The following is a 24,819-nucleotide window of genomic DNA, read 5'->3' on the forward strand; positions in this document are numbered from 1 at the left end:
ACGCAAAGTTTCCCAGAGGGACAGACACAAAATCACTTTTCTATGAAAGCATGGTTTAATGGTGGGGAGGGGGAGAGAAAAAAAAAAGTAATAATCACGCAAAGTTTGCTCTCAACTTCCCTCAGCATCGCACAGAGTCTCCCTTTCTTCCCTCTTTCACACAGCAGCAGCACAATTCCAGTCTCAGCCCAGCACCCCAAAGTCGACTTTGTTCAGCTTGCTGAACTGCAGGTAGGTGAATTTGGTCAGCAAACACACAGTGAGGTGGCAGTAGTTATTCTATAGCCGTGACAAAAACATTTTCATCTTCCTCAGGAAGCCCAGAATTAATCACCATTCATACGTTCTGGTATTTCCAGCATGTTAAAGTCCTTCCTTATGCCTTTGAAAGCCAAGGCCTGAACCGCACTGCAAGTACCACATCACCCCAGACACACACAGCCAACACTCACCTTTCTGTAGCACAAAATTCAAATAAGGCCAATTTCTAACAGGCATACTGGACTCCTTCATTAAAGAAAGTGTACTTCAGAACAAGGTTTGGACCATTCACTTAGCTCCTCTTTTAGCAAGCACCATGTCACGTAATTACCAAACAAAGTTTTAGTTGAGATAAAAGCATGTGACTTTGCAGTAACGGTCCAACTCTAAACATTAAGCCAGGTCAATGTTTAAAAAAAAAAAAAGAAAAAGAAAAGGTTCTGATTTCATCACAAGATGAAGCAAGAGGTAAAACCACAGAGTGAATGAAGCCAGAAATCCAAATCACAGTTGTAAGGAGCCTAAACTGACAAAACAGCGATCTTGCTTTAACAAGTCGCATAGCCACAAACTGATGGAGAAGCACTTGCTAGTGAAATTTTTCCTTAATTTCTTTTCCTATTTTTTCCCGTTCAGCATTGCATAGGGAACACACAACTGAGTTCTTTACGATCACCTCCCAAAGAGCTAGAATCCATCCCCACTATCAACAGTTCCCTGAAATGTCTTCTGGACCACTTTCAAACATAATTCGTTCAGAAAATTTTCAACCAATTCTCTTAACGCTATAAACTTTAAACTGTTCTGTTTATAACGCTACTCACTCATCTAATGGCTAAGAAGATTAAGGTTTAGGTCACTAAACCAGAGCTAACCGATTTATGAGCCTTTCTAAAAAATGGTGTAGCCTCATTTGAGAAATGACTTGCAAGAGTCAAAAGCTAGTCCAAAAACAGGGGAAAAACCTGCATATTACTTACAGAAAAATAGACTAGAAGAGTCTTGCTAGTTTAGTTATTTCAGCTAATTATATTAACCCTTTTACCTAATGATACTTTCTAGACCATGTTTCTAGTATTGGTACAAATCTGAAAAAAGCAGTAGGGAATTAAAAACAAAAGCATTTAGTACACTGTTACCAAATATGTTTATGTAGCCTTGACAAGATATTGTAGGCATTGTGTACCTGCAGAGGAAAGGGGGGGCAAGAGAGAAGAGACACCTAGGGCTTATGTTGCTATAGCTACATAATGCTTAGATTTCCAGTTTCAATGAATGAATCAATAGAAAACACAGCTTCCTTCTCCCCTTTTATTCATCAAAGGCAAAACTGGAAGATGGGTTGCTAAGCAACACTACACTGAAGACTGCAGTTCTTTGAAATTAGCATTACTGACTTCCCTGCATCCCAGGAGTCTCTTCCTTTTAAAACCATTTGTTAAGAAACAGGCTAAAAAAAGCTACCAGAACACGCATTTTTAAAATAAGAAACTGTAAAAGCAGAAGGAAAGCTGAAATTAACACTCTCAATTAGTTGGAGTAGAGAGACATGAAACAAAGCCATTCCTTCTACACAGAAAGTAAAAAAAGATTTAGTAAGGACAGAAAGACTTAAATTGGCTTATAGAAATCAAAAGCGAAAAGGAAAGGCTATTTATTTATTCTGGGAATACTATATTAAAGCAAGATTTTTCTCTAAAGGACTATTTATAGCCACCTTTCCCCCCCCCCTTCCTTTTTTTAAGCTGAAATCCAAAGATGTGCCTCATTTGCACTCTTCTCTTGAAGACCTCATCCATAAAAGACACTAGTGGCTAGATATGCTCAAGATGGCTAATCAGCAATTTGGAAATCTTTTACCTGCATAGTATATGCATAAAGGTCTTCACTAAAAGTTAGCCACAAAAAGCTCAAAGTCTCAGTTCAGCTTCTATCAACTAATTTCTGTGTTTTATCATTGTCATGACCTAATCTGTTACCCATCTTATGAAAGGGTAATGTACATGTTATCCTCACGATAAAAACAAAATAAAGTAGATGTAGATGCAGATTAGTCTTGCCTTTTTTGAAAACATCTTGCATGTATTGGTATAAAACCATCTATTTTTATTCTAAACTTCAGCTAAATGTTATTCCAATGCTACTGAGGAAGCAAAACCACATTGATCCTGTATGAGTAGGGCTGTGTACAAAGAAATGCTGTTTTACTAGAAACTGCCTTGATAAGGGCTATGTACTTGTTCTTTGAGCAGTGGGGAAAAAAGCTAACCAGCATAGTTTAAGAATTCATAGCCTACTGATCCCCACAGCCCAGCTCCCTTACAGTTCCTTTCAGTCTCAGCATTTTCCAGATCCTTCCATGTTCCTCATTTCACTCCCATACTATCGTTTTCTCCCCAGTCTCTTAAACTATCATCTTCAGAGCTCTACTACGCTGGACAACGTGCAGGCAAAAAACAGGGAGCTTGTACTGTGCCTGGTACAGTTACGTATACACTGATTGCCAGTACTCAGACAGAAGGGATAAGGCTACAGCGTAAGTTTCAAGGTTCACTGGGGAAGGAGAGGCCCCTTACTGGGTCTTTTCTCAACTTTAATATTCACACAATACTTGCAGAAGTGTTACAGTCCTGAGACGCATCTATTAATTGTACTTTAGCTGACCAACAGCTCAAAAGTTACTGGAATGCAGAGACTGGAAACCACCAGTAGGTAGCATCATTGCATAAATTATGCATGTCAATCTATTTAGGAAACAAGCCTATTAAGCTACCCAAGATACAGCACCCAGTTATTGATAAGCAAGATTGTAAACAGGCTCCCTTTTGTAGCCTTAACACTCAGTTGTTGTAAAAAAGAAACCCAAAATTCAAGTGAAAGTGACTTTAGACAATGTCAACGTGAAAAGCTAAAATTATCTCACAAGGAAACTGAAATTGGTTATTTTAAGAAACTTAATCACTAGTATTAAGTGATTCTCTTCTCATGCCAAAACATTACTTTTATAGTCAAATACATACAACATCAATTGCTGTTTGAAAACCAAATACAGCAGTGTAATAGTGTTTCTTGTTAGGCATTTGTTCCTTCAAAAATTCTCCATCACTCACAAAAAACCCCGATCCTTCTCCTTCCTCTCATTCATTTATGTTCTTTCTCCCTTACAGATCCACAGGTATATTCTGTATGTGAGACAAGATCATAATCCCCTGTAGTCAAAACAATTTCTCCAAAAAGGCGTTTTATATGTAAACAAAATGAGTGCTAACTTCTGCACATATGACTGTGCTGTCTACACATACAATATTGAAAGACTAAACATTCCAAATTAAAAGTCAAACATTTCTCTTCATGGAAATTTGACAGGTGGACAGTAGACAGCATGAGTAGAAAATAATTCTGTGTAAGACTTGAACAAAAGCCTTTACTGAATATTTGCATAAGATCTTAATTTTAAATATTAAATTTTCATTAAAAATTAAGGTTTCATTGAGAACAATGAATATAGTTGTTTCTTCAAGATTAAAAACATAAAGCATGCTTATAGTATATGTAAAAGCAAAAAAAAACATATTGTAGAAATACAACTGCAGCAATAAAGATTACACTAACTATGAATAAATGGGTTACACGAACTTAAATCCAGCATCTTAACAACGCAGCTGCACTAGACAGGATAGGCTCCTGTTGTGAGTGCTATTTCAAATGGACAAAACAAAATACTGAGTTATACGCTTTAAAACAGTTTTATAATGCTGATGACACTTTTTTATGATTGCTGGGTGACACTTTACACAGCACACTTGTAAAGCAGTATTCTCTCCCAAATGAGAATAAATACAATTTCTTCCAGGACTGCAGATTTTTCTCAAAAATAACCTAGATCTCTAGTACAATTAAGTTAATCATATTCACAATACTTTTGTGCTGATTTGGTCTCTGTCACTGCACTATTTAATTCAATCATTCCAAAGTCAGATTAAACAAACAAGTCCATGAGTCATGAAAAAAAAAAAAAATTCACGTTCTTAGTGATGCACGGGCCTTGTCAAGTATTTCCTTTCTGATCTTTGGGTAGTTTGGATGTGCTTCAAGAACCTGTCAAAAGACAAAACAATCCAAAAGTTCTGTGTCTAAAAGAAAAGAATACTGTGTTTTGTTATCCCCCTCATCACTGATCTTACACATTCTAAAACTAAAATAACAACACAACAAGTTTGTTTTAAGAATGCATAAATATTTAACTGTGGCTAGAGATTACCATGTATGGAGGTCAAGAACAGCTTTATCAAATACACTTTGCTTCCCTTTCACACTGCCCTGTCATCTTGGTGCAAAAGACACAAGGGTCAAGGGCTAAAGCCTCTGGGTGGCTTGAAATGCATGCCTTCGGAACAGTGACCTCTGGAGACATTTCCAAGGTTTTAAGTATATGTTCTCTGCAATGACAAACTGCTCTTACGTTTTCACTCTCTCAGGCTCTTTCTTACTATACCCTACACACTTCTTTTTCTTGCCCTTCAACTCCCTCCTCTCCCTTCTCCTTCTATTCAATTTTTCCTTTCTAGTTATCTTTATTTCCCCAAAAAAAGAGTAAATAAAATTTATTTCATTGTTAAAACTAATAATTATTAATTTCTAATGTTCACTCTGCTTCAGTAATAGCAGTCCTTCTTATTCTGCATCTGCTCTATTTATGTTTGGACCGTACAAAGATAATACTGGAAGTTACTTTCTAATAGTGTATTCTGATATTAACATTTGATTAACTTTTTCAGCTATATTTATGTGTGGATCTATCAAGTTGAAAACACATGGCCAAAAGAAGGTGCTGCTATTTGAATATGCTTCCACTTATAGCCAGCCACTTTATCTCTTATTTACCTGGTGGCCAGGGAGCTCAGGATAAAGCAGATCATGTAGAGGATACTTAATTTTATCAAATTTATTAAATAGGCTGTCTTTCTGACATTAAGCCGTGTATTTTAGAATTTTAAACTCAACCAAAGAAAAAGGATCATTATTAAGAGCATGTTGCTACAGTAGATAGAGTATTAAGTACATATATATACAAATTCTACCTTATGACAGACATCGATTGCATCAACATATCTCTTTCCTTTCAGGTAATTGAAAGCCAGCTTGTATCCTGTAAGTAAAAGGGGAGAAAAAAAGGCAACAACTTCAGTTTCTGTATTGAATAACAGAAGTATCACATTCAAATCCATTTTGGTCACTGTACATATTGAAAGTTCGTATGCTTGTTTTCTAGTATTCTCTCATCTAAGCCTATAGAGACCAAAATTTCTACTGAAAAGTCACTTTAAGTAGTAAATAAGAGTCCTTTACACACTCATAGCTACATGTGAATCAAAAGGAGACATTACTCTGGAAACCATGCGTTACTACAGAGAATACATAGTAGTTTTTTCAATTACTACAGCACCCCACAGAGTTTCTCACTGTGACCTAAAATACACTGTCCCTTTGTAAAGGCAATGCCATTATTAAAGGACAAAAGAAGAAGAAAAAAAATCAGGATAGCAGTAACAAACTAGGGAATTAAAATACTACTCTGTTCCACTGTCAGCAGATCACTGATAAAAAAAAGTCACATGGAATAGCTAAGTCACATAACAACGTCAGGCTGGTACTTTCAACATAAAAAGTACAGCTCAAGTATATCAGCTTGGACAGAGATCAGGACTAAGGAAAAAAGATTATAAGCATGCGATTTCCAAAATTTGAAATTTTATGTCTTTCACTTACGAACTTATCCTCACAAGGGATCTGAGACCAGTTTATACAGTTTTACTTGACAGATGTAGTTTGTGCTGCCTTAACCATTTTAGTTTTAATGCATGACAATTCTCACAGTGCTGTATGCAAAACTAGAAGGCAGTGGGCACATAGTACCTTTAACATCATACTCTCACTTTTTGTATGCAAGATTGCTTCACAGTTTAATTTCACTAAGGCATTGTCCTGTTTCCAGACACCAAATGATTTTGTAATTTGCTTAGTTCCTACGCTCTAGAGGATTTCAAAATAGCAAGAGAAAAGTCTTGATCTATGTTCTCTGCAAATTCAAGAAATCACACATTTTTACTATTAAAACTTCTTTCTAATATGTTTATTTGATCAACGACTGCCATATCTTAGCCAAAACATTCATGGGTCAGTCTATAGGAGCAGGAACAACTAGTACAATTACTACATCCAAACTCAGGTATCTAGAGATTTTCCCATATAAACTGCCAGATTTTATCAGTCAATTTTTACACCTGTTTGGACTTCCAAGTCTTACTTCTGCTTTGACCCACAATACATTGTGTAACTTCTAGTTTTGGCAATCCATCCCTGCATGTGCATTTTTAAATATCTTTAAGTGTGCTATAAAAGCAGGAGCTAAACCACAAAACATTTAGTTCCATTAATAAAACTCTACTTTATCTAATATGATCTGTAGATTAAAATAATGAATCAAACCATTGCAGCATCCAGGATTTAAAGAAACAAAATCTATGGCAGTTCATATGCGTAACAGTTACAATCTTGTTAAAAAAAACCACTGGCTTTCCAGTTGATACCAAAGGCTATCTCACCCTAACACTAAAAAAAAAACCAAACTAGGGCACCAAAAAAAGAGATCACAGATTAAAGACCACAAGAAGTATGCATTTTTGAGTGGCTACAATCATAGCCCAAAACCTGGAAGAGAACTTGTGTAAACCCACCAGCCCTGGGACCTAGAAACAGACTCTAGTTGTTGAGTAAGAAAGGGCATTTTATCCTATGTGTTGGTTTCATAAAAGGTTTCCTACACTAAAATAGTCTGAAAATGTGACAGTTTAGCGTAGACTTCAATTAACCATTCAAACTGGAACTTGAATAATATCCCAGGTTTTCAGTTAATCATCTTTTTTAAACCAGATCTATTTAAAGACATTTAAACAATTAATTAAAAAAATCCTTATATATAAAACCTTCTCCATATAAACAGGTCATTTATCCAACTATCAAAATGAAATAATTAAATCAGTGATCTGCCACCATCAGATATATATTGGTTATTACAGGAGGTTCTCTACTTATAGCTAGTGCATACTGCATTACTATAAATACATTATTAAAACATTAATACTGAACTTACAGAGAAAGTTGTTCACAAAGAGCAAACTAAAACTGTTTCAGACCAAACCTTGTAGTGAAACAGTATGCAGAAATTTCTGAAGTATCATAAAGCTGCTACCTCCTGCCACAAGGGCTTTTCAAGTGACTGTTAAGTACACCTTTAAACATCTGTGATGTTTATGTGAAGAATATCAGTGATACTCTGTATCTATGAAAAATTAAAAGCAGTTTTTCCAGTAAAGGGTACATTTCTGTAGTACCCGAAATCATACGTATAAGTTATATATACATGCCTATTGTTGGATTCATTTGGTTTCCATATTTCCAGGCCATCTCATAATTTATTGCTGCATCCTTATATGCTTGTTCCTTTTCCATTATGTATCCCATGTATTCATAAGCCTTGCAGCATGACTGCAAAATATAAATATTAACTCAAAATTTTAAGTTTATGTATAATAATACTGACAGCTTAATTGCTTAAATACTTCAAATCTGTACAACTGGAAAGCATAAGTGATACTTGTACTAACTTTGATGACAACATAGTCTTGATTTAAAACATCTGTAATAAGAATAAGTCATATGGAATTCTGCACAGATACTTCCTAAGTCACTCCGAATAAATTACAGAGTTCATCACAGAGGACACTGCAACTACTCCTTCAAAAATGTTTACAGCCTCCAGGAATAACCACCTCTCTGTTACTAATAACCCTACAGCTGCTGCATTGCAAGTCCACCTGCAAAGTGTTGCATCTTCAACAAATATTGTTTGTTTCACTTTTTCTTAAAAAGGTATTTTTATAGCCTTATTTTTTTACATTAAAATGACATTAAAAATTTTACATTAAAATTTTCCACTTAAAGCTAAAGATAGACTTAAGTTTCCTGAAGAGAACACTAACCCTTAAATATTTCATTTTGTGTAACTCCAAGTGGCAAGTTACAAGAACCTATAAAACAGGTTCAAAAAACTATTAGGCACTAGATGAAAATACGAGCCTTATGTTACACATACATATAAATCAATTTAACTCCATAATAAAGTTACTATGAAAGATACATTAACTCATACTTCATTCATTCTTACAGTAATTCATTCTTATATTTAGCACATAAAGCAGAAAAATAAGCAAAACCCTAACTACCATATAGCCTTACTGTGAAAATTTATATTATTATGCTGCCAACAGGTCAAATATTTTCAAGAGAAAAATGAAGCTTTTACGAAAATATGTCCCTTTTTTACACAGGCAAAGAAGTGCTGATGTGTAAATTACATTCCATCTTTAACATCATTATTTCCAATTAGGCTTCCAAAATCTACTGACAAAATGCTTTCAAATCACAGCATACTGGGATAAGCAGTATGGGAATGCCTGGAAGATCAGGATAAAAATATACTCCCCCTCTCATTTGTGATAAACAAAACAAAAAGTTCAAAATCAAGAAGAGTAATCAGTAGGAAACCCCAATTTCATAGAAACAAGCTGCTCACTGGGATCTCACTAACCAAACCTAAGTTTGTTTGTTTGTTTTTTAAATAAAAAGAAACCTATATGACAAGATACTAGGCTTTTATAGAATTTTCACTTAACATATTTACTTAAATTCTGTATATATATCCACATCCTTCAATTCTGACTACTATAATCTTAAAATCTAATTCATCACAATAACATGTTTCCTCAATCTAACGGAATCTTCCAAATTGGAGAATACCACACAAGATACTGTCTTGTGAATTAATAAGATATTTTAAGATTAAAATAATAAGTATCTATTTGAATAGTACAATTCCTGCTTAGCTGCTTTGCATGCAACTTGGAGAAAAGTCAGTATATTTAATGTGCTGTTTTGTTACAGAACCGGAGTTGTAGACTTCTAATTTCATATAATGGTTTGGGTTGGAAGGGACCTTAAAAGATTATCCAGCTCCAACCCCCTAGCACAGGCGGGGATGCCTTCCACCAGACCAGGCTGCTCAAAGCCCCACCCAACCTGGCCTTCACAGAATCACAGAATGTTCGGGGTTGGAAGGGACCTCTGAGGGTCATCTAGTCCAGCCCCCCTGCCAAAGCAGGGTCACCTACAGCAGGCTGCACAGGACCTTGTCCAGGCGGGTCTTGAATATCTCCAGAGAAGGAGACTCCACAACCTCACTGGGCAGCCTGTTCCAGTGCTCCCTCACCTTGAACACTTCCAGGGAGGGGGCATCCACAACTTCTGTGGGCAACCTGTGCCAGTACCTCACCACCCTCAGAGTGAAGAATTTCTTCCTTATATCTAATCTAAATCTACCCTCTTTCAGTTTAAAGCCATTACTCCTCATCCTATCAAGCCATCCTCTTTCCTGTTTATCCGTGGCTGGGTACAAATTACATGGTAGGCTATGTTTTCAGAGCAGCTTGGGAATTTCTGCAACAAAGTGTCATTTGTGGTATACACCTGCTCAACAGAGCACCTATTTCAAGACACGACTTATTTTGGGACATGACTCATGTTTATCCTCCAGTGGTATGGATTTTGCAACTTCCCTCGGCCATCAGGACAAGTATGCAACTGACCTTAAGGTAGAAATTCAAACTCATTTTAGGTAAAAAGGAAATTGAGTACATCCTATTTTAAGAGGCATCTCTGCAGAAGTATGATACTATTATACCAAGAACTGTTGTGGATGCCTCTTAATTTTGTATTTTGAAATGAAAACAGTGCAAGTTCAAAAGTCTACCTCTCAGGGAGGTTGCAGAAATGTGACTAAATAATGAACCTTACCTTCTATACTGATGATTTCAGAAACAGAAATATAGATCATCAGGTTCTTTTCAAAACCAAATCTGTGCACTATAAACAGTATCCTGAACCTGCAGCATAGTATCTATGGAAGACTAGCCTATTGGATGTGCCTCACGCGAAGGAAAGTGAAGTGTATAGATGGAAAAATGTGACCAGCAAAAAGGGACAAAATGAAAAATAAGCACAAGAACCAAGATCTGTGCCTGTTCCTATAGTCAAAAGAGAGTATTGGGCAGTTTGCCTGCTCAGAAACCCTGAGGTAAAAACATTAGAGCTTGTCCCCAGCAGTCTACTAGACAGTATCTTCACAGCAGAAGATTAATACTAGCATTAAAAAAAAACAAACCCAGAAATCCAAAAACCACCCAAAACCACACACAAACCCAAACCTGTCTAGTATCAGGCTTATGAACACAAATGTTTAAAAACATATTTTAAGATATGAAGATAATATCTTTCAATAAATGGAGCAAGTCTCCAAAATTTACATGGCTATATCTTCATCAGGTTTACGAGACTCAGTAAAATGGATCTCCGACATTCCATAAACACCTTTAGCTTCTAGTGTCAACACAGCTAAAACATGCATAAGTTAATATAGAATATGAATAAAAATGACTAAGCAGCATTCACAGGTTTGTTTACTACCCTCAAGTGTAAAGCTGCTGGTTTCCTGGCTTGTTTTGGTTTACTTCTTAATAAGTGAAATACCATGCAACTGGAAAAAGAAATACACTTTGAAATCATGTTTCAGAGGAAAACTAAGCATTTAGATGAATTAAAACAGAAGGTTACTAAGGTTACTTTTAATGTGCGGTCACTTACCCTGTTATGACGAAGGCATCGCTTTAATAATTCACCTGCCATATCATATTTTGCAGATTGAATATATATATCTGCAAGCAGAAGCCAACTCTTTTCAAACTCCTCTGCATCAATGGGATTCCAGATCATTTTTGAAATCCGTTTTAACTGATTTCTGGCTCGTGGAGTCTGTTTCAAGATCATGTAGGCTGTGGCCATTCCCAAAAGTGCTGGTATATGATCCTTCTGCAGCAAAAAACATAGTGACTGCGTGATACTTTTTTATTTTGCTTTTCATTTTTTTTTCAGTAAGATTTTCACCAAATATCTGAAAACTAAGCTACAAGCTAAAATTCAGGAAGTAAATACAATCTTACAAACATGTTTTCCATCCAGTGCTATGATTACTTCTGTAAGGCAAATCATGGTTAACATCACGTTAAATAATTAAGAAGCTGAAGTTAAGTTTGGGCTCAAAACAATCTTCTTCAGGCTCAGGAGACGCTGAAAGCATCCACAGGTATTTCATCCCAACAAGAAACTTTTTGATACCACTAAGATCTATCCTTCTCATACACAAATAAACACTTCAGATAGAAACTGAACTCACCTGAAGTTACAATACAAGTGGTATTTTCTACTTTTAGAAGTGCCTGTCAAATGTCAATAGCAGGGACATTGATTCCTATTATTAACTGTACCGCTCCTAAAAACGTAAGTCTAAACTGCCTGTATCCAAAAGCTACGTATAACAAACAGGAGATTCTTAAAAGCCAACATTCTATGCAAGAGCCTCAAGCAAGCAGTACAAAGTGCAGGAGCAAGTGTGATTTTCAAAATTTTGCCTTTATTAGCATGGGATCTAGATGAGAATGGGGCTTATATCCCAAAACTGCTTCCTAAATGCAGAGAGTAGTTCTATCAGCAGCTAACTTAAAAGCTTCTTTCTCCCTCTCAGTGTTCCTGGCTCACTATTGGTATTCTGTCTCTACACCTCTTTGTAGGGTTGTACTATAAATAGCCTTGCCACAGTGGGTTAAAAAAAGTGACCCCACCAAACGCCTCTCTTCCAACATAACGATCAGCTCATCCCCCCTGTCCCTCAACAATCACACCTAGCACGGATCATTAACCTCTGAAGTCTGAAGCGGTTAAAACTGTATTTTACACAACCCTGGAGAGAAGACTAAATAGACCGGAGAGTTCTTCCTGCTGGAACTGTGTCAACATGTGAAAAATATTTAATATTCACAGGACCTCAGATCAATTCCAAGCAAGACTGGGAAGCCAGTACTGGAGGCAGATGGGCATCTTGTTTCCAGTTCTCAGAACTGCCTTACACACAAGAAAAGCGTCATTATACTCAGCTCAGCCAAGGAGCAGAGTAGCACACAGTTAATGGGTAGTGGTAACTTAAGTATTTCTTGGCATTCTGGTGGACTAAATATGTCTACATGTGCTTAAATAAAATCTGTTGAAAGGTGCTGGTGACAAGAGTATCCATTATTAATCCTAAAGCTAATGACTACAAGTAGCTATAAAATAATGAAGCTTTCCATCATCGGGATGAGTTTTAAGCAGACAGGTTACTAACCTCAGCCACTACTATTTCAGTGAAAGTGTTCAGTGCACGTTCAACACTCGACTTTTGTTTGGTTGCCATGAGACAATAATTTTCCATGATTCGCAGTTGAATGTGACCCTGAATGGTCTGAGGCTTGAGTTCCTTCAGAAGATTTTCTGCTGTTCTTACAGCCAACTGCACGGACTCCTGCTTCTCTGTTGAATTACTGTTATCAGAAAGAAAACTGTTTGTAAAAGCTTATTTTTTTAATATATACCAAATTAATTATGAGTTAGTACTGATTCCATGCTAAAGACGTGCCATTTTGTACACTATGACTGTTATATAGGCATTCTACATTGATTCTCTTCTGTAGCAACAGCAGTTTCAACATAACAAGTGTTTTTAACACTGCAAGTGACCAGGATTTCAGATAAAATGTTCTGTATTTTCTGCTTGAGACTGATTTACTAGAGCCCAGGATGGTCTCTCACAATATATTAAGTAGAATATTCAAAGCATTAGATGAGCTCAAAGTTCTAGCAACTTAACGCACATTATTAAGGGGTGGCAGAGAAAGAGGATGACAGAAGAACCCAAGCAATATTTATTTCATTCACTTACCCTATGTCAGCATCCAGATTTTCAAAGACTTCACCACCCACAGTTTCATTATCTGGGTTCAAACAAATTTCAATCATGTTGTAGACTGCATTCTGTCCCCAGTCACTGTCTTTTCGAGCTTTATTAAAATGTCGGAGTGCATCATTTGGTTCACCTGTATACCTAGACAGATAATTAAAATATTTAAAAGATGGACAAGCAAAATTCTCTGCCCCAAAGCCCCCAAAGAAACTCAAGTATTTAAAAACAGATGACACTTGCACTCACTGATAATGCACGGTTTGAACAGCGTGCACACTATTGCAAGGAACTTGTTTTTGCAGACTAAAAACAGTATGATAAATCCTAAAATTTGAAAATAAGTACTATTATATTATTGAACCAGGAAGAATATCCCTTTTCACATGCAGGAAATATGAAAGATCTACGCGAGACAGATAAAATAGCTTCATTTGAAAGAGGAGCTCATTGGAAAGTATTTCAGAAGAGAAAAGGAGACCTTTCCTAAAATCCTAGCACCTTAGTAATTAGGAAAGCAGCGCTATATTATTTATCATTGAAAGGTGCTACGCATAGTGTGATAATGGGCGACAAGAAAGTTAATTTAAATATGTACTACGTAATCAAGTAAACCTTATCTTAATTACAATTGCAAGTACCAAAGATACAGTCCTTTGCAGTAGTGAAATCCTGGTTCAAGCTTTGTTCTGGAAGAATGTTTTTCAGCCATTAAAAGAAATCTTGGGACTTCTTCTAGTTTCCCAGCTCTTCTTAACAGATCAATTAATCGTGACAGGGTTGCATAGTTATCTAAATACACACATAATTAGGACATTGTAATTCTAGTTATTTGCTGTATGAACAGCTTAAGAAATAAAAAGCCTGCCTTGTTTTATTCACATAGAAAAATGATATATGGTGTGATACATAAGGCATATTACACAGTAACCACAGATACAAGAACGAAGATATCAAGTGATACTTGCAATACTTCTAAAAAAACCTGTACAAAGTTAAGTATAATTGTATTTCACTTTCAAAAGCACTTGAACAAAAACATGTGCTGTCCTTACGACTTCTTTCACAAAGTCCACCAGAAAGCTTTACATTCATTATAGTACTATTTTAATACATTTTAGTAGCTTTCTCTCTGGTCATAATTTGCAAATTGCTAAAAGAAAATTCGTCCTGTCCAAGGCAAGTTTCCTTTATTAATCTTGAAATAAAATGCTAGCTTTGTGTTCATGCATTTGATATCTTAAACACAAGAGAAAGTGCTTTACAGTTACAAGCAAATAACATCCTATCTCTATTGGGTTTAAGTAAACAATGCACATTACATTGCAGCAAATTACTGTATCTACAAGAAAAAATTTTCTCATCTTCCCCTACAATAGCTTTATGTTTTTATATACAGTAGTGGTTCTTGGTTTTAGTATCCATTACATTATAAATAGCACACTTCTTTTTAACCATACAAAGTATTTTTTAGATATTTATTCCTTTATCTCATTAGAACTAGGTATCAGAAAGAACTGAAAATATCACTGCTGAATATTCACCTGGCTTGCGTTCTAGGAGCTGCTGGAAATGAAAGACAGCTTGCTCGTAATCTTGCTTCCTGAACATGAGATCAGCCATCATCTACAATATTGACCAATTTAGAGAAAACAAAACAAAATATTATGAATTGTGGTTTATAATGAACTCTAGTTCTTCAAAGAGGGGAGCTGAAACTACAGCTTTAAAGTGCTGCAGGAGTTGCACAAGAAGTAAACCGAGTCATGTTTTTCATTACTCTCTGGAAAATAAACACTTTCTCTGTACAGACACATAGGATAATAATGAGCAGATGCAGGCTTGTATCTCGATTTTTCACTTAAGGTAGACATTAAAAGAGAATGAAACACTTTGATGTACTTTTCAAGTATGTTTGGTTTTGCTTGTATAGTTTTACTCCTAACTTTATTTCCCATAAATGCACATAGAAAAGTAAAGTTAGTTTAAACTTGGGGGAAAAAAAAAGATAATAGTCCACTTCAGCAAGTGTAAAACAAATTATTTGACTTCAGTTTCTCTCCACTAAGAGGTAGCTAATCAAAAGTAGATTTAATAACATATATTTAGAGTGCTATTACCCCTGTCCTTGCAACACACTAGGATAAATTCCAGATGTTAGCCTGCTGTGAGAAAACAGATTATTCCCATCTCAAAATAATTTTGCTCCTAATGTGATGAAGAGAAAGCTGGTCAGTCGATTGAGCTGTCCTAAGCAAGAATATACACATCCCATACAAAGAATCTGTAGCTGTGATTGAAAATGGTTAAGTAGGATTAACTATGATTGTATAAGGATGTAAAATCACCTTAAGTACACAGTTCTTTTCTTCGGGAAGTTTTTTTTAGATACTTGCTTTAATATTACTGTGCTGGAAAAATAACTTCTTCCCTGACCATCAGTCAATTGTTAATAGAACATGCATTAAGCCATGCTTTAGTCAATCTTACAACTACTACTTTTTCCTCTACTAGTACTTCTGAAGATGCATTTTTGCATTGAGGTAGAACACAGGCTATGATTGCTAGAAACTTCCTATTGAATTATTAACCAGCATAAACAGAAAAACATTTTGGTGCCATGGATTTTGCACATTTTTTGAAAGCAGAAGCTGTAGGCTTTCTTAACAGTAGTATTTTACAGATCCATCATATCACAGACACACAAACTTCAAATGACTTCCAAGACAAGTTTAGTACAATAGCACATACCATTGTTGCTGCTTCATTATCTTGGTCATTCTTTAGTAGTAAGGAACACTGATGTTGACAGGCATCAGTATCATCTTGTGCAAGATATAAACGTGCAAGTTCCAACATTGCCTGTAGATTAAAATACTTAACTATATGTAATTCAAAGATAAAGAAAGCTGCTTCAGTTCTACAAGTATTAACCTGAGATTTCAGAGCCTCAGGCAAAACTTATTTCTTTTCTAAAGAGAGGTCTTTCTCTGTAGTGGGTTCTTGGTCAAGTAATTGAATTGATTTCCATTCCCTTAACTTTAAAACAGATAAAACTTTTCTTCTTCAGAGGGATATTCTGAAGGAACATTGAAAAAAACAGAGCTGCTCAGATAGTATTGCTCTGAAGACTACAATATTTTGGTAAGAATAATTTTTTTTGAAAAAAATGTACATGCAAGTAGTTTTACATTCATTGACAGAAGCAAATACTTCATTAACATTCACCAATTAGTTTTGGAGCAGAAGCAAATTCCAGTAGAAACAGTTTTTGTATTTGCATTTCCAAACCTATCATATTAAGACTGTGTGTGGATCCATTTCTGAGAAGCAATCGCAGAATAAATATTAACAAACTGAAATGTACATAAGCATGCGTCCTTAAGGCTGAAGTCCCATCACAGAATATTCTGAATAAAACGCCACAGAAAATTTTATAGTTACCACAGATCAAACCAAGTTCCCACTGAAGCAAATGGGAGATAAACCAATCACAAAGTAAAAGTAGCAGTAAGCACTGTCACTCCTGCTTAATTTTAAATGGTGTTTTGATATTTTTTTTATTTTTTTTTTAAAGAATACATTTATAATTGCATCGCAATTCTCTCTCCGGTTACACTTGTGAAAGGCATTTCTGAATCAAAATAGTGTTTTGAATATCCTGTTCAGGATACGAAGGCTACCAACATAATATGCAACAACTGTTTTCTTCCTACTTCCTGTCATTCACAAATTCAAACATATACTATACAATTCTGAAACAGAAAGGCAGGTGGGTAAGCATTGAAATGATATGGAGACAGCATGCATGTACGAATTTTAATTATGAAAACTTTCTTCAAGCCACTATTCTTATGTGCATAACACAGTGGAAGACCAAAAAGCAGCCTGCTAGTCCAAAAACACTTCCCACCTTGGGCAAGTCAGAGAAGAATGACAGTTAAACTGGACTTCTGTACTAGACTCTAGTGACTGGAAGTAGTCTCTAAATTTTCAACTCCAAACCAAAAAACAATGATACTGTGAAATGATGTGCTTGATGCAGTCTGTGATCCACTTCAAGTCTGCATCTGGAAACTGCATTGCCTCTTACCCGGTCAGAGAAATGAGGTAGGGTATTACCCACCAGAGTTAACTATGTAAAACAGAACAACCAAACCCAACCCCAAAGCCTTATGACATGGACTGCAATCTCTTCACATTTAGATGAATAATTTGTTTAGTGCAACATTTCAAATATGGCTTGGGTTACTTTGGCTAGAATACAGGATATTTTGTTCTAATGAAACAAGGTACAGAGAGCTTCAAAGAAATTTCCAGTACTTCCACATGTAATTTTAAGGAAAGCAAACTCTGCGAAGACATATAGAAATAGGCGGGTGTTTAACATCCCATATTTACATTTTGTAATGTAAAAGAATTCAATTCCAACCTTGTATTAGCAACGTTTAAAAATGAAGGGAAGAATATCAGTTCAAATCTACTGAAATCACAGACATAGAGTGAGATCACTTATTTATACTAGTTGTGCGTAATCAGAAGTATTTTGTTTCCAGTACTCTAGGCAGGGAACAAGTTCTTAATCAGAAATTCAGTCTCAGAGTTTCTAAGATGTCACTGCGTTCTGTGTCACTAGCAAAGCAGGATTAAAGCAAAAATCTCCAGTAAGTGCATCTAACAGATATTCAGTACAGATGCCAGTGTACAGCATACTTTGTAACAATGGGAATCTCTGAATAGTATGATTTTAGCCAGAATTGAATGGAAATGCTGTGCTGGTATTTCAGTGCTAATGTGATGAAAAAAAAAAAAAAAAAAGATTAAGGCTTTGATACTGAATTACTGGGATGGCATACCACAAAAGCCGTAGCTGTGCCTGTACTACGACAGGCAGTCTCCTCACTTTTAACGGTAGAATGGGGAAGTCACCCTCCTTTGAAGATTTTAAGGATGTTTTTAGTCCTCTCCCAATTTATTTTTCTTCTCCTTCATCATTCACACAAGATGCTTTGAGGAAAGCCTGTCTCAAAGATGCTGAAGCTGTAGCATTAGGAAGGAGCTAGCTTCTTGAAACCACAACACCTGAGTTCAAGTATTAAAATCAGGTGGTATGTTGGTAATTTAGCAGCTGGTGAATCTGACAGCTGTGCAGTAAGAAGCAGCAAAATGAAAAGTCTTCACATACACCTAAACATACAATACATTTATGCTAGAAAATCATGGAAATTTGACAAAAACTATGTTTATTTATTTTTAATCTAAAAAACCCATTAAAGTTGACACTTGATTTTGGTGCTCACTACAGATTTTTAGCCTTTCACTGCTCCCTCTCTTATCTCTAAAACCCAGGGCTGTGAAAGGAGAAGGAGGAAAAGGGAAATAAAAATAAGCTCAAATTTACTAGCGTTAATCAACAGGCAGATTTGTGGGAAAGAAACAGTGCAGAGAAGAGAAAAGCAGTGCAATAATCACTGCTCAACAACAGCAACATTTTCTGACTAAAATTGGAATCCTACAAAGTCCAGATAAAAGTCTAACACTGCTAAAACAGATACAGAAGAAACAGAAATTGTCCGAACTGACCGAAATCACTGGGATTTCATTCCAGAGGACAGGCAACAAGCAAGACCGAAACAATCTCCATTATTACCATGCCATACCTTACATGTTCTCAACTGGTACACAAAGTCAGGCTCACAGTGGGATCTAACTGACAACTCGGAGAGCATGCCGACCATCACTTGAATCAGGAGTTTGTGTAAGAAACAAAAATTAGCAGTACATACAAGTATTTTATCATGATGAAGGGGAGAAAGTTCAAGGCGCTATATATATATATCATCTATCTTAAAGTAGAAATAATTGGAAATATACTTCTACACTGTGGACAATTGGAAAAATGTATTGTTAGACATCAAAACAATGGAAAAACAATGCAAAACATTCAGAGGGAGAACTGACCTTGTTATCAGTTTCACAGTGAACAAGAGCTTCTTTGTAAAATTTAATTGCTTGTTCATAGTTTCGCTGGGCTGTAGAATGTTTTGCAATCTCAGCACAAATTTCAGCCGCTATCCGTTTCTGTGCAGGAACTGCATCCAGCTGCTCTATCTGAACCCGTTTAAGCACTCTGGCTTGTAATTCCCGAGCCTTGTGTGGGGAAAGGAGTGAACAGTCAATCATGAAATCATATAATTAAATTTCTGAAAGGTTCTATAAGCACACGGTGTATTTCATAGATGAAAACCCCCAAATAATAAAGAGGCAGGTAAAAATGCCTCCACTGTAAAAAACATCAATGAAAACAAGCAAAAAACCCAACCCCTCAACACCTCTTCCTCAACAACCTGTCTTGAACTGCCTTGCTACCCCAAAATTCACATTAAAAACATGATGAAAAGCAGTGTTCAACACCATCTAGAAGATGGAATCCCAATATACTTTTTCTAGAACACGACAACTGTGTGCCAATCCAATAATGTATAATCTACACTTTACAGAACATAATATTGAGATAATCATACATATAGTATTTTGTGAAACATAAGGAATAGGACATTAAAGTAAAAAGCCGGAGAGGGATCCAGTTTACCCCTTGTGTACTTGAAGAAAAGGGCGATATGAACAAGCTTATTTAATACTTTATCTAAGGAATATTGAGGTAAAATACATTCATCTGAATAAAGATGACACATTTTTATTGGTCTAAATTTCCCACATATTTCTGTGCCTTGCATGATTTATAACTAATCTCTTCCCAATTCAAAGGTTATGTTCCAATTTATAACTATTAGCAGAGCTGTAACCACAAAAAAATGCTGGTGTAGGACGTCATTGAACAAAGCCTCATTATTAAAGAAAAAAGCAATGCTTTTGCACACAAGCTCTGCAGTTTTGCTTAGAAAAATTTCATCGTCATCTCCATGCGTTCCTGTTAAGAACTTCCTTAGTCTCCAAGCTACCTTCTGTCACCAAAAATATTCAATAGAAGTGTTACATGACTTTTTCCTTTTTTTTTTTTCTCTCCTTAAAATTAAGCTTTTGGTAAGGTGCATAAACAATACTTCAAAAGCCAAAACCCAGAAGCTGTATGTACTGAACTCCTTTATTAAGTACAGAGAACTCGTCAAAGAAAGATGGCAAAAACCTTAAAATTTTATTTTCAGACGTCCTTCATTTAGGGAGTGATTAAGAAAAGTCTAGCAGCAGCACGGAAGTAGAGCTCTTTGTTAATAGCGGATGCCCAAAAAGAGGACAGATAAGGAAATCGCAATGCCCAATTCTGAGTATGCCTGATCAGTTTTCTTTGATTTCAGCTGGAATTCTAACCAATTAACACACAAGAGATTCCCTCTTCCTGCTCAAGCAGTTCTGTAACTGTCTTAACACTGAAATAACATCTCAGAAGAGCTGCTTTGCTCATTTAAAAGTTCACAAGTTGAAGAAAATCACAGAATCACATGGGTTGGAAGGGACCTCTGTGGATCATCTAGTCCAAACCCTCTGCTGAAGCAGGGTCACCTACAGCAGGCTGCACAGGACCTTGTCCAGGTGGGTCTTGAATATCTCCAGAGAAGGAGACTTCACAACCCCTCTGGGCAGCCTGTTCCAGTGCTCCGTCACCCTCAGAGGGAAGAAGTTCTTCCTTATGTTCAGATGGAACTTCCTGTGCTTCAGTTTGTGCCCACTGCCCCTTGTCCTGTCACTGGGCACCACTGAAAAGAGTCTGGCCCAGTCCTCCTGACACCCACCCTTAAGATATTTATAGGCATTTCTAAGGTCCCCTCTCAGCATTCTCTTCTTCAGGCTAAACAAGTCCAGCTCCCTCAGCCTTTCCCCATAGGAGAGATGCTCCAGTCCCCTCATCATCTTCGTAGCCCTCCGAAGCTGGACTTTCTCCAGTCCTCCTGGACTTTCTCCAGGCTCTCTTCCAGAAGGAAGTACTAATCCTATTCTGCTTCTCCCAACTCCTCCACCATTTTGCTGAGGACATTAAGGAGAATTAAAACACAAAGTAAGGAGATAAGAAGAATTAAAACACAAAGTAAACTCTGGGGTGGAACTTCTAACATCACTCTGAAAAACAAGGGAAGAAACCTGTTTAAGAAGAGGCAATAACATGACTGAGCAGTTAGTCCTGCTGAAATAATCAAAATACATGTGGCTTTGTGTGAATGAATGGTGCAGCAAAAGGACAAGGAGCAGAAAAAGGTTTCAAAGAGAACAGGTACAAGGAAGGAGAGTTTTGCGGGCAGTAACAAAAGCAACAATATAAGAAAAAAAAGGCGAAGGACAAACACACTTTTTGAAGTGTGACATAGCTAGAAACCTGAAAGAACTAAAAAAGTAAAGAAAAGAGTAAGAGAAATAGACTGCTTAGGGGGAAATTTACTAAAGAAGAATGGGGAAAACTAGTCAACTTTGAGAAGAAGTACATTATATGGAAAAAAAGTAGTAAGAATTTAATAACAGATTAAATAGCAATATCGGTAGGATTTTAACTCTTATGTACAATTATCTTTCTAACTTCATTTACTTTTCTTGCTGGTCAGAAGATGCTACCAAGGCTTACTGTTTCTCTATAGGTATAATGTAAGTATAGCATAACGGAGGTATAATGGAAGAGAATGTAACGACCCAACCTCTTGCTCAACCTTTGTGTTGAGAAAGCATCTCCTAAATGGATTAAATTATCTCTAACTTCCAATTTTGTTCTTTCAAGCCGCAGTCTGAGTGACAATATTCTATTCCAGAATGAACAGATCATATTATTGCTATTTAAAACTAACAGCGGTACAACAAAATGACAGGTAGCCATTGAAAGCTGATTCAGATTGCTGTATGAAAGGCGTTCAGTGCTGAGCTAGAGATATGTAACCAAGCTGTCCCCATAGCCAAATTTGTTTTCACCTGCTCTGCTAAAACTATCCTTCACACAAAAATGAAGGTGTAGTACGAATGCAGGCTTTCAGTAAAAGCCTGCACTCTAATCTAAAATTCAGATAACACTGCTCAAAAAAAGCTTAGACTTTCTAACCACTTCTGTTCTTCACATTTTGCACCAGTCACTAGTGCTTTATCCCTATCACGTATGCGTCTCCCTCATTCACAGAAATATCATGGTTAGAATCTGGGACAAAAGCAAAACCAGGAATAAAAGTGAGGACACTGAAAGATTTCATAGTGTTTTTTGGTTTCCCCTTTACCTGTTGCAATGAAACAATAGCTGCATCGATTTTCTCCATTCTGCTGTAGATTTTTGCTAGAAGCATCTGGTAACGCCCATCTTCCATCAGAGAAGACAATTCATTAACTATAAGAATTGCATTAAACAAACATGATTCTTCTAAGAACTCATCCTGGTAAAGTCAAAGAAAGATGAAGCTCTCTACATACTCCAGGCAAGACCTTAACTGAAAAGTTCACAGCTCGATCTTCTGTATTTAGAATCGTGATTTGACTCTGTGTGTTGTCAGTGGACAGAGTAAACATTATAACCTACAAACAGAGTGAGATTTAAGGCCAAAGACATTGAAAGATGCCAAAGGAATACAAAAAACTCGACTGTCTAGTCTATTTGCATTCTCAGAAATATCAGAGAAAAGCTTTTGATTTAAGTAGACAGAAAATAAAGCCACTCTTGACATTTCTTGTCTAAATCCTCCTCAAAGCCAATGAAAAATGTCCAAATTGATTCAAGGAGTGCCACTGTAAATCCAAAAAGTATAAGACTGTTTGATGAAATTTCTAGTTACACTTCAAAGCACCTTTCTTTAGCTAGAGTCTGGAACAGACATGAATACCAAATATTCTACCTAAGTATGTCAGCATCTACTCAAAAAGCAGCAAGCTACTTTTGAATAATGGTTAAAATACACAGGCATAAAATAATATTTGAAGAATGCAAGTTGTCCTTGGCTTGTATTCATTTTAATCTATTGGCAAAGTGGTATCTTCAGCACAGTTCCACATTAAAACATAAAAGCCACCAAAATCCATGTTTTATCTTTATTAAAAAAATTAAAATAAGTATATTGAGGTATACTCTGTTAGCATACTGTCTTCAAAGTGCTGCAATTGTGACATGCTATTCTAAATCAGCAATTAGGCTGTGTAGCCAGCTACACAGATCATTCCCTCCAGTACATTTCCGGTATTTCATTTTTCTTTCCCAAATGCAGGAGACTTTAGCATTTCTGAAAAAAAAGATATTACACTGTTCAATAATTTTCCCACTCAGCCAATGAGATATACTTTTTTTTTATCTAGAGAATGTGTATGTATCAAAGATGTACAAAAGGGATATTGGCTTATGTACTTTTCGCTTCATTGTAAGATGAAATGATTGTAAGACAACATTTTCAAGTACATGGGGCAAAATATATTTACTGCTAATTTATCTTTCTGCAGTAGAAGATCTTGTACTGAGTATGACTGTTAAATTAGCCAGATCCTCAAAGGCTTAACTAAGATGGGAATATAACGTTAAATCACAGGATTTGTTCAGTAAGAAGTAAACAGGACAGGAAATCAACACTCCCCTGGCACAGTATGAAAGACCAGTAGAATAGTGACATAAGAAAAACTAGTAGTGAGACTTGATAATACTAACTGTTCCTGTATTTGGATAGCCACAAAAGTGAACATATATAATTAAACCACTGCAAAAAGATTTCCTTAATTAAGGGTATAGCTCAATAGCTCACACTAACACCTTAAAACTTCCTAACTGCCTTTCACCAAAAACCAAGGAAAAAAAAATTCCAAAGTTTTAGCTTTGTAAGTGCATATTCCTAACATGTAAAAGAGGGTCCTAAGAGACATCTTCAACCAGTTCAATCTCTTTGCTCTGAAGGATACTGGGTAGCACTTACCACCTACACAATCATTCCCTAACACCACGAGTGACTCATCTACACTTGATTAACTCAGAATCCAAACATTTGTTGGCAAAGAATCTTGCACATGTGGAGCTCTGCTATTGTATTTACTAACTTCACCTATCACAGATGTTCCAAGTTTAAAAGTCCTGGCAAGAGCACCTTTAAATGTAAGTGAAGTTTATTTTAAAGTGCATTTCTCATTTATGTGCTTTACGTTCAAAAAAAGTTTATATGGAACTTGCTTATTCTGTAGAATCATGCAGAAAAACAACAGTAGAAATTTTATGTTTTGCTGTAAATTAGTAACATTCCTACCAGGTTCATGATCTAAAGCTTGCTGAAGTACTTTTTCTGCCTTTTCATACTGCTTCAGTTTCATTAAAAGCTCAGCCAAATCATAGCGAAGGAAATTCTGTTGACCACTTCTCAATGCAGCCTCATAGTAACTGATTGCCTAAAAGGAATAAAAAAAAAATCCAACTATTATTTAAAGACAAATCTTAAAGACAACAACCTTGCAACTCACGTATTTAATGATATGCTGCTTATAGTTTTCTCTATTTTCTTCTTTTCTCTTGTAACCATTTCTAATAAATACTGTATTAAAAAGATGTTATTTAGTTGGAAGTTCAGGCTTCCAAAAATTTAATGCCAAATTAAAGACAAATATAATAACTAGAGCCCACATTTTGATAAACATGTATTTACATAGCCTAACCACATTATCATGTT

The 24,819-nt window shown here is 36.1% G+C and overlaps 1 protein-coding gene across 5 annotated transcripts in view; it reads right to left on the reverse strand.

Moving 5' to 3' along the window:
• Nucleotides 1–43: 43 nt before the first annotated feature.
• TTC21B (tetratricopeptide repeat domain 21B) overlaps nucleotides 44–24,819 on the reverse strand; it is a 49,529-nt gene continuing 24,753 nt past the window's right edge. For 3 of the 5 annotated variants that reach the window (XM_009934074.2, XM_075431102.1, XM_075431101.1), the window contains 12 exons: nucleotides 24,403–24,541; nucleotides 22,411–22,517; nucleotides 19,166–19,354; nucleotides 15,956–16,066; nucleotides 14,749–14,830; nucleotides 13,846–13,996; nucleotides 13,187–13,348; nucleotides 12,593–12,788; nucleotides 11,020–11,244; nucleotides 7,689–7,809; nucleotides 5,343–5,410; nucleotides 44–4,359 (listed from right to left, as the gene is read on the reverse strand). In XM_009934074.2, the coding sequence (XP_009932376.2) occupies nucleotides 4,282–4,359; nucleotides 5,343–5,410; nucleotides 7,689–7,809; nucleotides 11,020–11,244; nucleotides 12,593–12,788; nucleotides 13,187–13,348; nucleotides 13,846–13,996; nucleotides 14,749–14,830; nucleotides 15,956–16,066; nucleotides 19,166–19,354; nucleotides 22,411–22,517; nucleotides 24,403–24,541 (1,629 nt within the window). In that variant the 3' untranslated portion in view covers nucleotides 44–4,281. The remainder of the gene's footprint in view (nucleotides 4,360–5,342; nucleotides 5,411–7,688; nucleotides 7,810–11,019; nucleotides 11,245–12,592; nucleotides 12,789–13,186; nucleotides 13,349–13,845; nucleotides 13,997–14,748; nucleotides 14,831–15,955; nucleotides 16,067–19,165; nucleotides 19,355–22,410; nucleotides 22,518–24,402; nucleotides 24,542–24,819) is intronic. The other 2 variants (XM_075431100.1, XM_075431099.1) reach the window with 2 other exon arrangements.

Source organism: Opisthocomus hoazin, chromosome 9 (genome assembly GCF_030867145.1).
Source record: "Opisthocomus hoazin isolate bOpiHoa1 chromosome 9, bOpiHoa1.hap1, whole genome shotgun sequence".
Classification (NCBI taxonomy): Eukaryota; Metazoa; Chordata; class Aves; order Opisthocomiformes; family Opisthocomidae; genus Opisthocomus; species Opisthocomus hoazin.